General features: G+C 40.6%; 1 protein-coding gene across 1 annotated transcript in view; it reads right to left on the bottom strand.

Moving 5' to 3' along the window:
* SCFD2 (sec1 family domain containing 2) overlaps positions 1–17,317 on the bottom strand; it is a 547,542-nt gene that overhangs the window by 56,147 nt on the left and 474,078 nt on the right. The window contains exon 6 of the mRNA XM_004382903.3: positions 5,840–5,985. Coding sequence (XP_004382960.1) covers positions 5,840–5,985 — 146 coding nt within the window. The remainder of the gene's footprint in view (positions 1–5,839; positions 5,986–17,317) is intronic.

Here is a 17,317-nt window from a genome sequence, read left to right as displayed (position 1 = left end):
TAGGGGATGCTAACCTTGCTCTGCTGGTTGGTGTTGGTGCAGCTGTGGATTCTCTCAGTCCTGCTACTGAAGATGCTTCTCCCTTTTTTGCAAAATTGATTCTAAACAAGCAACTTCAGGAAAAGTAGGCTTGTACAGAAGGTATTCCTTTCCTGTAATCCAAGACGGCATAGAAAAACATCTGTTCAAAATTGCTCGTGGCTTTATTTGACTATTTCATGGCTTATTAATTTTTATTTTTTGCTATACTATGACTGAATTTTTCTCCTTTCATCTTCTTAGAGGGAATGTTTTTTTTTTTTTTTGCAGATTAAAAAGTATTTCATTTGTCTATTTGTTCATCCATCCATCCATCCATCCTTCAATCCAGAATCAGATTATTTTTTAAAACTTTGAGTGTAGTCTTTTCAACTTTAATATGAGGAAACCAAAGCCTGGAGATATTAGTTAATCTGCTTGAGTTCACACAGTCAGTTAGAAGTAGACTATAAGACAGAACCAAGTTTCCTGGCCCCTGTCCAGTCCTATCCTACGCTGATTATTTCAGAAACAACTCTAGCAGTTAGATAGATAGAATCAGGAAGTACAGAGTTTAGGACTTAGAAAAGAACATCTGGTAGCCAAGACTAGGGATTGTTGAAAAAAAATGCTTAACTCAGCCTAATCATTAGAGCATCTTTATGAAGGAGCTACTATTATTAGCCCCTTCTTATAGAGGAGGAAATAGGCACAGAGTGGAGTAACTTGCCCAAGGTCACACACACGAGGCCTAAAGACTGCCCAGAGAGCCATATTTCCCCAGGCACAAGATGAATCGAGCCTCCATGGGCACTGCTGGTTCTAAATGCTCTTGTTCAACATGCCAGAAGCATAAAAGACAGTGTGCATCTGTGGAAAGTTTTCTCCAGCTCAGCACAGCACTTTGAGACTTATGCCAAAGCAAGTCATGCAAGAGCCATACAGTATTTTGTCTGAAAGAACTCATAAGCTCTTTTCCCAGAGACATCTGCCTAATATCCTCCTGATGCTGCAGATGAGGAGCAGCAGCACATCAAACACTGGCATTTAGGAGCGAGATTAAGCCTCCCATTAAACTAGAACATTTTCAGTAAGAAACAAAAGAGTAGGAAGACTTACTGCACAGGCAAAACTGGGGGCTTAGGTTTCCAGTCAACAGAGTCTACCACACACACAATGACTTCAAACAAATGGTGTCAGCTATAAACCTCTTACCATACACAGCAACTAACAGGACATGAAGCTTAGAATGACATCCTTTCTGCATATCCCATTTAATAACAAAGGAAGAGATGAAATGCTGCAAAAGAGGACAAAGAGAAGGCCTATTTTGTCTTTTACTATTCTACCACCACCAGTTGTAATGGAGTTGATTCCAACTCATGGATTCCCCATGTGTGTCTGAGTAGAACTGTGCTTCATAGGGTTTTCAATGGCTGATTTTTCAGAAATTGATCGTGAGGCTTTTCTTCAGAGGACCCTCAGGGTGGACTCAAACTGCCAGCTTTTCAGTTAGCAGCCAAACGTGTTCATTGTTTGCACGACTCAGGGACTCCTCTTTATTATTACTACTTCTGTTATAGCTAATACTTAGACAGTGCTGTCCACATGTCAGGTTCTGTTCTAAGAGCTTCATATGGATTAACTCATCTAGTAATAGTTGTTGTTGTTAGGTGCCATTGAGTCAGCAGGTGCTGTCTGACTCATAGCAATCCTACGTAGAACAGAATGAAACACTGGCCGGTCCTGCACCCTCCTCACGATCTTTGTTATGCTTGAGCCTATTGTTGCAGCTACTGTGTCAATCCATCTCATTGAGGGGCTTCCTCTTTTTTGCTGACCCTCTACTTTACCAAGCATGATGTCCTTCTCCAGGGACTGATCCCTCTTGATAACATGTCCAAAGTATGTGAGACGAAGTCTTGCCATCCTTGCTTCTAAGGAGTATTCTGGCTGCACTTCTTCCAAGACAGATTTGTTCGTTCTTCTGGCAGTCCATGGTATATTCAATATTCTTTGCCAATACCATACTTCAAAGGCATAAATTCTTCTTCAGTCATCCTTATTCATTGTCCAGCTTTCACATACACACGAGGCGACTGAAAATATCATGCCTTGGGTCAGGCACACCTCAGTCCTTAAAGTGACATCTTTGTTTTTTAACACTTTAAAGAGGTCTTTTGCAGCAATTTGCCCAATGCAATACGTCATCTGATTTCTTGACTGCTGCTTCCATGGGTGTTGATTGTGGATCCAAGTAAAATGAAATCCTTGACAACATCAATACTTTCTCCATTTATCTTGATGTTAATTATTGATCCAGTTGTGAGGATTTTTTTCTTTATGTTGAGGCATAGTCCATATGGAAGGCTGTAGCCTCCAATCTCCATCAGTAAGTGTTTCAAGCCTTCTTCACCTTCAATAAGCAAGGTTGTGTTATCTGCATATCGCAGGTTGTTAATGAGTCTTCCTCCAATCCTGATGCCATGTTTTTCTTCATATAGTCCAGCTTCTCAGATTATTTGCTCAGCATACAGATTCAGTAAGTATGCTGAGAGGATACAACCTTGAAGCACATCTTTCTTGACTTTAAACCATGTAGTATCCCCTTGTTCTATTGGAACAACTGCCTCTCAGTCTATGGACAGGTTCCTCATGAGCACAATTAAGTGCTCTGGAATTGCCATTGTTTGCAATGTTATTCATAATTTGTTAAGATCCATATAGTCAAATGTCTTTACATAGTCAATAAAACACAGGCAAACATCTTTCTGGTATTCTCTGCTTTCAGCCAAGATTCATCTGACATCAGCAATGATATCCCTCATTGCACGTCCTCTTCTGAATCCAGCTTGAATTTTGGGCAGGTCTGTCCATGTATTGCTGCAACTGCTTTTGAATGCTCTTCATCAAAATTTTACTTGTGTGTGATATTAATGATATTGTTCGATAATTTCCACAGTCTGTTGGATCACCTTTCTTTGGAATGGGTACAAATATGGATCTCTTCCAGTCGGCTAGCCAGGTAGCTGTCTTCCAAATTTCTTGGCATAGAAGAGTGAGCACTTCCAGTGCTGCATCCGTTTGTTGAAACATCTCAATTGGTATTCGGTCAGTTACTGAAGGCTTGCTTTTCGCCAATGCCTTCAGTGCAGCTTGGACCTCTTCCTTCAGTACCGTTGGTTCCTGATCATATGTTACCTCCTGAAATGTTTGAACATTGACCAATTCTTTTTGGTACAGTGACTCTGTATTCCTTCCATCTTCTTTTGATCCTTCCCGCATCATTTAATATTTTCCCCATAAAATCCTTCACTATTGCAACTTGAAGCTCGAATTTTTTCTTCAGTTCTTTCAGTTTGAGAAATGCCGAGTGTGTTCTTCCCTTTTGGTTTTCTATCTCCAGTTCTTTGCAGGTTTTATTATAATACTTTACTTTGTCTTCTCGAGCCAACCTTTGAAATCTTCTGTTCAGCTCTTTTACTCCATTAATTCTTCATTTTACTTTAGCTACTCTGTGTTCAAGAGCAAGTTTCAGAGTCTCTTCTGACATCCATTATTGGTCTTTTCTTTCTTTCCTGTCTTTTTAATGACCTCTTGCTTTCTTCACGTATGGTGTCCTTGATGTCATTCCACAACTCATCCGGTCTTTGGTCATTAGTGTTCAATGCGTCAAATCTATTCTTGAGATGGTCTCTAAATTCACATGGGACATACTCAAGATCATACTTTGGCTCTCATGGACTTGTTCTAATTTTCTTCAACTTCAACTTGAACCTGCACATGAGCAATTGATGGTCTGTTCCACAGTTGGCCCTTAGTATCTTGGTGGGTGATTTCAGATGACCATCAGCACCATCAATCCATATTTCTAGAGCCTCCATGTGAACCATGATACAATGGACAGAGGAGGTTTTGTGTTGGCAGCAAAGACCACTGCATATGCCCCCGATCACCTGTGTGTCTGTGGCAAGTCACTTGATCTAATTGGATCTCAGGATAATAATATCTTTCTGGCTACTTACTTGCTGTGAGCATCAAAGGCAAAACCAAATGTAGAAGTGCTCTTCAAGTATTAGCTACTATATGAATATACGACAGGAAGAACCTGTACTTTACTGAACTGTAGTGGGTAACCTTAGTTTTCTTCTACATACCCACCTTAAAGAGTCAGCATTTTGAAGCTGAACTTCTCACTATGTCATAATCCCCACTAATAGCACATCTCCAAAAAACGTTAGCAAATAGAGTGAAGACTGCTGAAGATTCCATGGGGAGATGGAGGAGATGATTCCTTTACACATCACACAGCAATACTTCATGATCTTTTCCATCAGAAACATCTGTTTTTCCCTAAAAGCTCATCTTTGTCCACCAGGAGCCTTAGTTCTCTCTTCTTTCTTATCCAATAGAGACTCTCCATCCTTGATGGCTCCAGTCTTCCTTCATTCCTTAAGCTTCCCATTGGGTCTTTCTCTGTCTCCTGTCCCTGTTTTGTTTTTGTTTTGATGCAGCAATTCCCCTTCTCTGGTACCTTCAATCTTGGATTCTTACATTATCGTCCTGCTCAATGGTCAAAACATCCTTATGTTCCCCTGCCCTCCTTAGAAAGCAGTGGAGGAATTCTAAATAACACGTAAGTTCTCCCAGTTGTAAACTATTTTCCTTGCCATAGTATTATGATGTACTTGTTACCATTCTAATTGTTCAAATTGTTAGAGACTCCAGAAACTTGGGAATCATCCAAGTCCAGACCCTCAATGGGCAGACGTAGTAATTTCTGGGGCCTAAAGAAGTGAAGGGAACTTGCCTAAGGTTATATAAGTCTGTGACAGGGCCATCATTATAAAGCAGTGGCTGACTCCCAACCCAGTCATTGTCCCATAGCATTAAACCTGGGGCATAAATAAATTGATAGGCTTTCATATTCAGCGGAACCCTGAACTTTGAACTGGATGGGAACTTGGAGTTCATCTAGCCCAAATCCCTCATTTTAGAGACGTTAAAGCTAAAACCTTTCCTTATATACCCAGAAGAAATAAAAGAAGAAACACAAACAGAAACCTGTACACCAGTGCTCATTATAACACTTTTCACAATAGCAAAAATGTGGAAACAACCAAACTGCCCATCAACAGATGAATGGATAAAGAAAATGTAGTATATAAACACAATGGAATACTACTCAGCCATAAAGAGAAACGAAGTCCCGATTACATGCCACAACATGGACGAACCTTGAAAATGTTACGCTGAGCAAAATAAGTCGGACACAAAAGGAAAAATATTGTATGATCTCACTTATATGAAGTAAGCAAATATACATTGTTATTGTTGTTGGTAGTTGCTGTCGAGTAGATTCTGACTCATGGCGACCCCATGTAGGAGGAGTAGAACTGCTCCATAGGGTTTTCAAGGCTGCGAACTTTTGAAAGCAGATCACCAGCCCTGTCTTCCGAGGCACCTCTGGGTAGGTTCGAATCACGAACCTTTTGGCCAGTAGTCGAGTGCTGAATTATTTGTGCTACCAAAAATTATTAGTGTTATGAGGGATGGGAGGGAGGGAGGAAGGGAGAGTTTTTGCTTAGGGAGCATTCAGTTTATGTTACTGGTGGTGGAATAATTTGGGAAAGGATAGTGATAAGGGTTGCATAACATGAAGAAGGTAAAATCAATGCCACTGAATTATACATGTAGAAATTGTTGGCGCGGGAGGGTAGGTGGCGAGGGAAATGAACCTGACACCTTTCTTGCAGTTGTAGACTCTGAGTCCTAAAAACGCAACACCGATCAGAAGTTTCTTTAAAACATATGTACTTGCCTGGTGGGTATGACTTCCAGGAACATATACAGACTTAAACTGTTTCATGAGATCCCGAGCTCCAGCAATATCCCGAAGCAAAGTAAAGAGCTCATCCACAGCAACTTGGGATTTGTGCAGTGTCAGGTTAATTGAAGAGTCACAGCCTGAAACAATCCAGAGATATTTTCCTGGGTGAGCAAACCTTTAAATTAAATTTTAATCATGACAGCTTGAGTGCAATATAACACAGTTGGGATTCTTTTTAACCCTATTTTTCCCTGGCTGTTCACCAACTGGGCTGTTTTAATTCTCTGCAAAAGCAATGAAACATATTGAGTGCAAATGCCTTTGACAGAAATAGAGCTCAGAAGTTCTGGGATCACAGCCACTGGCTTCAATTCCCAGACTGCAGAAGCTTCACAGACAGAAAGCTCCCCTGGGCCCACTATCCTCAGAACACAGCTTTGGGAAAATATGAGGAGACACAAAAGGAAAACACAAGAGAGGACAATAGCTTCCATAAAATAGAACGGGAAGAATGAGAAAGGTTTTAGAGCTGCTCCAGTAGGAGAACTTACTGGGATAGGTGTCTGTCCAATGCGCGAACAAAGCTTACGGCATATTTCAAAAGGCAGCCATTCAAAGCTGGTAATACACAAAGGTGGCCTAACAAGAAGAGAGTTCTCGGCAGTGAATCTATTTCTTTTTGACACTTATAATAGATGAATTTATTCTATATTTTGTTATAAATTCATTCAGAAGAGAAACAATCATGGATAAATTACATATTTTGAAAAAATACAGAAGGATTAACACTGAGTATTCTTAACTCTCTTAAATACTTCAGGTACATTAACTCATTAATCCTCACAACATCCCGATAAGATAGTGACTATTATTTTTCCCAGAGTCCCTGGGTGGTGCAAATTTAACATGCTCGACTGCTAACCCAAAGGTTGGAGGTTTGAGTCTACCCAGAGGCACCACAGAAGAAAGGCCTGGTGATCTACTACCAAAAAATCAGCCCTTGAAAACCCTACGGAGCACAGTTCTACTCTGACACGTGGGGTTGCCACGAGTTGGAATTGACTCGATGGCAACTGGTATTATTTTTCTTGTTTTAAAGATGAGGAAACTATGGTGCAGAGAGATTAAGTAACACCTCTGTAAGCAGACATTGCCAATGCTTTGACTGTAACTTCACCTGTAGGTTTGGTGAACAGTTCCTGTGTACTCTGACTGCTTCCTATCACAAGTACCTGCATCTCTCTCAATTTTCTGTCTCTCTTTTTCTCTCTCTTCCTGTCTGAGGGCTTTCTCTGGTTGGTGGAACATACTTGGCCTGTGTGTGGGGTAGGCTGGAAGAACTGGGGAGTCAACGCTCTCAGGAACAAGGTACCTTTTCATCCCTTCAGGGAAGGATTCTGTAGTCTGTACAGTCTTTCTGAGAGGCCTCAGGAGGATTTGGCCCCAGTTGCCCACAAGAATAACTCACTCATTAGTTGTTGTTGGGTGCTGTTGAGTTGATTTCAACTGATAGCGACCCTATGTGACAGAGTAGAACTGCTCCATACTGTTTTCTAGGTTGTAATCTTTACGAGAGCCTTTCTCCAGGTCTTTTCTCCCACAGAATCCCCGGGTGCATTCAAACCACCAACCTTTCAGTTAGCAGCTGGGTGCTTAACTGTTTGTGCCATCAGGCTTCCTACCCTTTTCTTCCTTTGTTGTCTCACTTCACTACTTTCTGACTGTGCTTCCTGGGAAATCTTCCCAAATACAGTACTTGTACCCAAATCCTTGTTCAGGATACTAGAACATTCATAGGGATTTGAACCCAGGCAGTCTAGATCCAGAGCCTATACACATTTTATTTTATATTTTTGGTAGCAGCTTTAGTGAGATATAATTCATATGCCATACAATTTACCTATTTAAAGTATATAATTCAATAGCTTTTAGCATATTCACATAGTGTGCAACCATCAACCACAAGCAATTTTAGAACATTTTCATCACCCCCATAAGAAACCCCGTATCCTTTAGCAGTCACTTGCCATTGTCCCCAACACTTCTACACCCAGACCTAGGCAACCACTAATCTACTTTCTGTGTCTATGGACTTGCCTATTCTGAGCCTACCATATAGATGGAATCATACAATGTGCGGTCTTCCGTGACTGGCTTCTTTCAGTCATCATAATGTGTTCGAAGTTCATCTATATTGTCATATCTATCAGTACTTCAAGAAGCCCTGGTGGTGCAGTGGTTAAAATGCTCAGCTGCTAATCAAAAGGCCGGTGGTTTGAACCCACCAGCCACTTTGGGGGAGAAGATATGGCAGTCTGCTTCTGTAAAGATTTACAGCCTTGGAAACCCTATGGGGCAGTTCTACTCTGTCCTATAGGGTCGCTATTAGTCAGAATTGATCTGACGCAGTGGGTTTGGTTTGGTATCAGTACTTCATTTCTTTTTATTCATGAGTGATATTCCATTGTATGGATATGCTACATTTTTTATATCCATTCATCAGTTGAAGGACATTTGAGTTGTTTTTACTTTTGGGATGTTATGAATAATGCTGTTATGACCATTCGCAAACAAATTTCTCTTGAGTATATACCTAGGAATGGAATTGATGGGTTGTATGGCAACTCTGTGTTTAACCTTTTGAGGAACTGCTGGACTGTTTTCCAAAGTAGCTGCACCATCTTACATTCCAAACAGCAGTGTAAGAGGGTTCTAATTTCTCCACATCTTCACCAATACTTGTTATTATCTGCCTTCTTGATTATAGACATCCTAGTGAGTGTGAAATTAGGAGGTACTTGATGGTTGGGACTATCAGAGAAATGGTTTTAGGGAGTATTAGTAGATCCAAACAAGCTTAAACTAAAATGGACTGTATCTAAAGTACATAGGAACATCCAATGGAGCCCAACTGCAGCAGACACAGTGAGGTGGCATGTGAGTGGCCAAGCCTGTACTCTTAATTACTGTGTGACATTGTATGTAATAACTCTTAAAGGGTAGGCAAAATCCTCTGACCAGTCTTTGTCTCTTGGTTTCCTGAAATGTCCATCTCACTGCTATTACAAAAAATCAAAATGTGGTCAGGCCTAGTGAAAAGAAGCATCCTTATGTTCAGTGGACCCTAAAGACATGGGATCCACAGACTATTGGCGGGTGGGTCTCAATCGAAGGTACTGAGGGAGTTCACATGATTTCCCTGGAATTCCATGCCAAGCTTTGTAGAAAAGAGAAAATGTGTAGTTTTCTGAGGAGGATGTCCACAGCTTCATTCAGATTCTTGAAAGTGTTCATAACCAAGAAAAGTTCAGATACATAGGCACAGAGCACCTATTGATATCACACCATGCTTGCCCTTGGCATTGCAGCTCTAGTTGCAATACATCAGCTTGTTCCTTTATCAACAATCGATTTAAAGAAACTCCGGAAAGTTATGGCTTCTCATTCATTCATGTGGCTCACTTTCTTAAACTCTTTTAAGCCATTTTAAGATATGAGACATTATATCAATTATATCTAGGAGTTGTATATTATTTATCACTCTTTCAAATTAAAGGCATGAAAACAAGGAGAAAGAAAACACTACTAGCTCTAATATCATGTATAGTGTTTCAGTTCCTTCAAAAGACAATCCAGCTAACATTGTTTAGTTAAAGTAATTTATTTTCTATAGAACAGCAAGATTCATCCAATTTTCCATATGGTTTATTTCAAGTTTTTGGAAAGTGAGGAATATGATGTTCATCCATTAGGCTGAGTGGGATAGTATTATCTACTACATTATGGATTATTTATTAAAAATAATAAATTATGTACAGAAATTAATTAAACCAAGGCTGAGTAATTACAAAAGCTTAGGCCAACTGCAAAACAGGCTGTTTCACAGAAATGTTTGAAGATTGCTAGTAAATTGAACTCAAATGAACCCAACAGAAAAATAAGGGTGTAAAAGAAACTGCTGGGAGAAAAAAAAAAAAAGTCCTAAAGTTCACAAGCAAAGTAAAACTTTCCTGAAAAAGTCAATTATTTCCATTGTTCAAATCAACTGTCCAAGGGCAACTTGTTATTAACCCTTTCCAACTTGTCTGTTGTCCTCAAACCAAATGCTCTATAATGTACATGTTTCTGGAACACCAGGCCAAATGGAACTCATATTTTATTAGTCTGTAAGCATTTTTCATTAAATTAAAATCAGAAATTCCAATAAAAACCAGAAAAGGTGTGTGGCAGGGTTGTATCCTTTCATCTTACTCACTAAATCTGTATGCTGAGCACGTAATCTGAGAAGCTGAACTACATGAAAAAGATTGGAGAGAGACTCACTAACAACCTGCAATATGTAGAGGACACAACTTCACTGACTGAAAATGAGGATGACTTGAAACACTTACTGATGAAGGTAAAAGACTGCAGCCATCAGCATGGATTACACCTGAACCTGAAGAAAACAAAAATCCTCACAATTGGGCCCATAAAAACCATATCATGATTGTCATGGACTGAACTGTGTCCCCCCAAAATATCTGTCAACTTGACTAGGTCATGATTCCCAGTATTGTATAATTGTCTACCATTTTGTCATCTAATGTGATTTCCCTATGTGTTGCAAATCCTATCAATACGATGTGGATTAGTGGCAGTTATATTGATGGGATCCACAAGATTAGATTGTCTTAAGCCAATCTGTTTTGAGATATAAAAGAGAGAAGCAAGCAGCGAGACATGGGGACCTCATACCACCAAGGTGCACATCCTTTGGACCCGGGGTCCCTGCACTAAGAAGCTCCTCGACCAGGGGAAGATTGATGACAACGACCCTCCTCCAGAGCCAAGAAGAGAAAGCCTTCCCCTGGAGCTGATGCCCTGAATTTGGTCTTGTAGCCTACTAGACTGTGAGAGAATAAATTTCTCTTTGTTAAAGCCATCCACTTGTGGTATTTCTGTTATAGCAGCACTAGATGACTAAGACAATGATAAATGATGAAAAAATCGAAGTTGTCAAAGATTTCATTCTACTTGGATCAACAATCAATGCCTGTGGAAGAAGCAGTTAGGAGATCAAATGACATATTGCATTAGGCAAATCTGTGGCAAACGATCTCTTCAAAAATCTTACAAAGCAAAAATGTCACTTTATGACTAAGGTGTGTCTGACCCAAGCCATGGTATTTTCAATTGCCTCATATACATGTGAAAGCTAGACAATGAAAAAGGAAGATTAAAGAAGAACGTGCCCATCTGAATTGTAGTGTTCACAAAAAATATTGAATATACCATGGACTGCTAGATGAATGAACAAATCTATCTTGGAGGACGTCCAGCCAGAATGCTCTTTAGAAGTAAGGGTGGTGAGACTTTGTCTCGCTTACTTTGGACATATCATCATAAGGGACCAATTGCTGGAGAAGGACTGCGTGCTTGGTAAAGTAGAGGGTCATCAAAAAAGAGTGAGACCATCAATAAGATAGACTGACACAGTGGCTGCAACAATGGCCTCAAACATAGCAATGATTGTGAGGATTGTGCAGGACCAGGCAACATTTAGTTCTTATATGTAAGGTCGCTATGTGTTGGCGCCAACTTGACGGTACCTAACAATGACAAGCATTTTTCATAATTACATCAGTCTTTACCAAAAGCAAGATTTATATTCATTTATCAAAATTCTATATTGAATGTTATACTCTTTAGAATGTTTCCAAAATGTTATAAATGTTTCCAATTCTTTGTATAAAAAAGATTTTTTTTTCTATTTAGGAGATGGCTGGGATGTCTCTGATTTGCTTGGGAATTTGAGTGGCTTAGGCAGAGGTAATGTCAGTTAGCAAGATGGGGCAAACACTGGTCTGTCCCTCCCTCTAATTTGTTCTATTCATTAGCTGGGACAGTGTTTTAGTTGGTCACACTGTTTTCCTCTCTTGCTATTGGCAGCGTTACATTTTTCATGTTTACATACAGAGTATATGGCCACATGATTTATTCAAGTTACAATTCATTTTTCAAATTTCAAAAGATAAAAGAAAGTAAAGCACGTGCGGTAATAAAGATGAAAAGAAGGCAGGGCATCAAAGTAGAAGTGAGCAAAGGAGGAAGAAAGCAGAATCATAAATTAGATGAGGAATGAAAAGCAGAATTTATTTAAGTGTGCATTTATTCATTCAAAAAACTTTCAATGATCTCCCAATATGTGCCCAGGATGGTGGGAATACAATAATACTAAGTAATAGGTTCCCGTTAAAGGCCTTCCAAGGCTGCCCATGGATTTCAGTATAAAAGAAAACTACTGAGGAAAATCTTTATAACTCCCTTCACACTTGTGCAGGTTTCCTGGGTGGCACAAATGGTTAAGTGCTCAGCTACTATACGAAAGGTTGGCAGTTCGAACCCAGACAGAAGCACCTCAGAAGAAAGTCCTGGTGATCTGTTTCTTAAAAGTCACAGCCATGAAAACCCTATGGACTGCAGTTCTACTTTGCAATACATGGGATCGCCCTGAGTAGGAACTGACTTGACAGCAACGGGTTTGGATTTTTTCACACTTCTGCAGTCTCTTCACTCACCATTGTCCCTCTGCACTTCCCCTAAAGCAATTGCCTTGCTGTTCTTGGAGTGGACCATGCTCTCTTACACTCTTGCCTTTGTACCTGCTGCTCCCACTGGTTCACTGCACCCTTCTCTCTTTCTGGCCTAACTTTTATTTGTTCTTCAGCATTGGTCGTATCTCCTCTAGGGAACCTTCTCCAAGATCTCCAAGCTGAGCTTCTACAGTACTTGCTCCTATCTAGGTCAGAGCAGGGTATTGTAATTGTCTTCTTACAGAGGAGGGGCTGGCACACTACAGCCTGTGGGTAAAAACTGGCCCACCATCTGCAAGCTAAGAATGGTCTGTATATTTTTAAATGGTTGAAAAAAAAATGAAAAGAATAATATTTTGTGATACATGATAATTGTACAAAAATCAAATTTTAGTGTTCATAAATAAAGCTTTATTGGCACACAGCCATGACCATTTGCATATTGTCTACGGCTGCTTTCATGCAGCAACGGCAAAGTTGCATGGTTGCCACAGAGACTACCTGGCCCTCAAAGCTTAAAATATTAACTATGTTACCCTTTACAGACAACGTTTATTGGTCCCTGTTCTAGAAGGTAATTATTCTCCCAGAATATCAGGGACTTGACTGTTCTAGATGGATGCTATTTCTGGAGTTTAGAAATCTTTGTACCAAAGAGGTCAATGAGAACAGAGAATAAGAGAGCGAGATGAGAGGAGAGGGCAGGAGAAGGGAAGGGAGGGGAGGAGAGGAGAGGGGAAGGGAGGAGAGAAGAGGAAAGAAGGATTGCTTAGCAAATATATTTGCAAAATTGCAATTCATTCTTTAAAGTTGCTGTTTCTGTCATTTGCAACAGACTAACACAGAATATAACCTGTTTTGTGTCTCAGTTTCCTTACCTGTATGACAGAGGTAATAGTCTATTTGATAGAATTATTGAAATAACAGAATAAAATAATGGAGAAAGTATTTTATGAATGGAAGGCGTTGTGATTATTGTTGGAGAAGGGAATGCTATAGCTTATGAGAGTATCAGACTTCAGTCTTGGAAAATTTCATATCGAAGGTCATATTTTACAACCTACTACTGAACAATAATTCAAGGGAGAGATATTTTTAATCTCTATTTTTCAGAGGTGAGAAATGTGGATCAGAGAGGATAAATGACTTATATAGTAAGATCACATCATGTCTCTGGCAGAGCCAGGGTTCAAATATCTCTCTGACTGCAGACCCCCGCTCCTCCAGACACTGTCTCCCACCATTCAGAGTCTCACTTGTGAATGCAGCTCTTCCAAATTCTTGTAATTAATAGATAGGAGGTAATGTGGCACAAAAGCTACTAAGAGGGATGGATTCTTTTCTGTGATAATAATAATAGCTCTGCCAGGCACTATCCTAAGACGTTTATACGTATTAACTCATTTAATCTTCACAGTAACCCGATAAGATAGGTACTATCATTATTCCCATTTTGGAGATGAGGAAACTTAGCCATAGAGAAATAACACAAGGTCACTCAACTAGTAAGTGGTAGAGCTAAGATTTAAATCCTTGTATTCTAACTAAAGTTGGTCCTGTTAACCACAATATTCTGCTGTCTTTCACATGTGCTAAGACTACACATAAAAAGATAAAACACTCAACTCACCCTTAAAATTGAAGAAATGCTTTTAAAATGGAGTGAATGGCAAATGCCTTTCTTCTTGGGAAGACCTGGCCTATCTCTGGGAGTGGATGCCAACAGTGTGATTGGCAGCTATATATACCCAGGCTTGTCTTTTTCAGTCACACAAGGTGTGAGGTATACCAGGCCTGGCTGCCCAACATCCTGTGAATCTCTGCTCTGTAAGGTGCTGTATTCAGTTACTTCTAATAAGCCCCTGACAGCCCGTTGCATTAAGCTAGCTTATGAGATAACAGTGTTTTGTAAGGGAACTCTAAGTGTGCAATTCCAGTCACTTCTCACTGAATCCACTTAGTTAAATAGATAATAAACCAGGAGCTGATCCTAGCCTTTAGTCAGGCATGGTCTGGGTACTTCGATTGCCTACTGCTTGATAAGAGAGGCCCCCAATTCCCCAGGGCACCCCTGTGTTCTTCCAAAACGGGGGGGGGGGGGTGACTCATGCTCCTGCTATTTCTTTTTCTGGAGGACTTCAAGATCTCTTGGGGAAGGGTCTACTTAATTCTTGGGGCAAGAAAACAGGACTTTTGTATCCATGCCTGCTGGCCCTCCGTTCCCCTCTCAACCTTACTGAAATCACTACTTCAGCAGGGCGAGAACAGTGGTTTCCATGGCTCAGTACTCTGCAGGGACCCACATGTCCAGCAACAACAAAGTTCAAATGAAAAGTAGGCTGAATAGCTTAACAATCCTCCTGGGATGGCTGAAATGAAGCCATACTGCTTACTCTAGTCTGCCTAGTCATTGTCTTCCACTTGGTTCTCTCGAGGAGCAGGCTTGAATCTTTCTGGTGTTTGGGGTGCCATTTCACAAGAACCTGGCTACCACAAGTCTGGCTTTATTCCTTAGGTATTCAGCAAAATGAAGCTTCTAATATTGGGAGGCTGCTGTGTCCAAGAGCTGAAGTAGCCCTTCCCTAAGGTTTTCCAACATGCGTGTGCACACGTGTGCATATGCATACACGTTTATGCAGGCCAAAAAGAAACGATATTATTTGTGTGGCTGGATAAGCTGGGGGCAGGAGGAGGACATGGCTAGAACAGGATATGAGATGCCTCCCTATTTACTGATATTATTCTTCTTACAGTTCTAATGGCCCGTCACATCTGTTTGGGAAAAGCTAGGGTGAAAAAACATAATTTGATTCATACAATGGAATATTATTCAGCCATATAAAGGAATAAAGTACTGATACATGCAACAACAACATTATGCTAAGCAAAAAAAGCCAGACATAAAAAGGTGACATATCGTGATTCCATTCATCTCAGATATTCAGAATAGGTAAATCCATAGAGACAGAAAGCAGATTAGTGGTTTGCCAGGGTTTGGGAGGAAGGAGAAAGAGAGAGAGACTGCCTAAGGGGTTTCTTTTGGGATGATGAAAGTGTGTTGGAACTAGATGGAGGTGGTGGTTGCACATTTTGAATGTCCTAAATGTCACTGAATTGTACATTTTAAAATGGTTAATTTTGTGTTATATGAGTTTTACTTCTCTCTATATATATATGTATCTTAGTCATCTAGTGCTGCTATAGCAAGTGGATAGCTTCAACAAAGAGAAATTTATTCTCTCACAGTCTAGTAGGTTACATGTCCAAATTCAGGGCATCAGCTCCAGGGGAAAGCTCTGGAGGAAGGTCCTTGTCAGCAGTCTTCCCTTGTTCTGGGAGCATCTCAGTGCAGGAACCTCAGGTCCAAAGGACGCGCTCTGCTCCTGGCACTGCTTTCTTGGTGGTATGAAGTCCCCACTCAAAACTAGCAGCTTTTTGAGTCCCTTGATAAATAGGCTGGAGTAGCACATCCAAATGAGGAATATGTTGCCTCCAAAATCAAAAAAGAGGCCCACTAAGTGTTCTGCCTCCTTTTCAGTTGTGGGAGCAGCCAGATGCAATAACTTATCCTTCACTTTAGAAGGAATGTCTCGACATGCCTCACACCACTGGACCACTAGAAATTTCACTGAGGTGGAAGATGCCTGAATTTTTGTGGGATTAATTTCCCACCCTCTAGCATGTAAATGTTTTACAATAAGTCCAGAGTCACTGACACTTCTTCCTTACTAGGTCCAATCAGCATAATGTCATCAATGAAATGGACCAGTGTGACATCTTGAGGAAGGGAAAGGCAATTAAGGTCCCTGTGGACTAAATTAGGGCTGGAGAGTTGATGTAGCCCTGAGGTAGGCAAGTAAAGGTGTATAGCTGGCCTTGCCAGCTGAAGGCAAACTGCTTCTGGTGGTCCTCTGAAACAGGTATGGAGAAAAAGGCATTAGCCAGATCAATAGCTGCATACCAGTACCAGGAGATGTATTAATTTGCTCAAGCAGTGAAACTACATCTGGAACAGCAGCTGCAATTGGAGTCACCACCTGGTTAAGTTTTCAATAATCTACCATCATTCTTTAGATCCATCTGTTTTTTGCATAGGCCAAACAGGCAAGTTGAATGGGGATGTCGTGGAAATCACCACCCCTGCATTCTTCAAGTCCTTAATGGTGGCAGTAATCTCTGCAATCCCTCAAGGAATGCAGTATTGCTTTTGGTTTACTATTTTCCTAGGTAGGGGCAGTTCTAATGGCTTCCACTTGGCTTTTCCTACCATAATAGCCCTTACTCTATTTGTCAGGGATCTGATGTGGGGGTTCTGCCAGTTGCTGAGTATATCTATTCCAATTATGCATTCTGAAACTGGGGAAATCACTACAGGATGGGTTTGGGGACCCACTGGACCTACTATGAGATGGACATGAGCCAAGACTCCATTAATAACCTGACCTCCATATGCCCCTACTCTGGCTGGTGGGCCACAGTGACGTTTTGGGTCTCCTGGAATTAGTGTCAGTTCAGAGCCAGTATCCAGTAATCCCTGAAAAGTCTGATTATTTCCTCTTTCCCAATGAACAGTCACTCTTGTAAGATGCTGTAGATCCCTTTGGGGAAGGCTTGGAGAAAGATTAATGGTAAAATTTTTTGGCACTGTATTAGAGTCCTTCCTCAAGGGGACCTGGCCTCCCCTTCATTCAAGTGGTTGTGGGTCTTCAAACTCACTCAAATTTGGGAATTGATTGAGGGACTGTGACTCTCTATTCTGGCAATTCGAGTCAGACTGCTGTTCACCTGATCTAGAATTCATCAGTTTGTACAGATCAAGTAAATATTTAGTAGATTTCCTATCTATTTCACTCCTAGGGACATCACGGCTAAGTAGCCAACGCCACAAGTCCAT

This window comes from Trichechus manatus, unplaced genomic scaffold (assembly GCF_000243295.1).
Source record: "Trichechus manatus latirostris isolate Lorelei unplaced genomic scaffold, TriManLat1.0 scaffold00101, whole genome shotgun sequence".
NCBI classification, from domain to species: Eukaryota; Metazoa; Chordata; class Mammalia; order Sirenia; family Trichechidae; genus Trichechus; species Trichechus manatus.
Note: the sequence above shows the minus strand (reverse complement) of the source record. Positions and strands in the feature narration are given on the sequence as shown.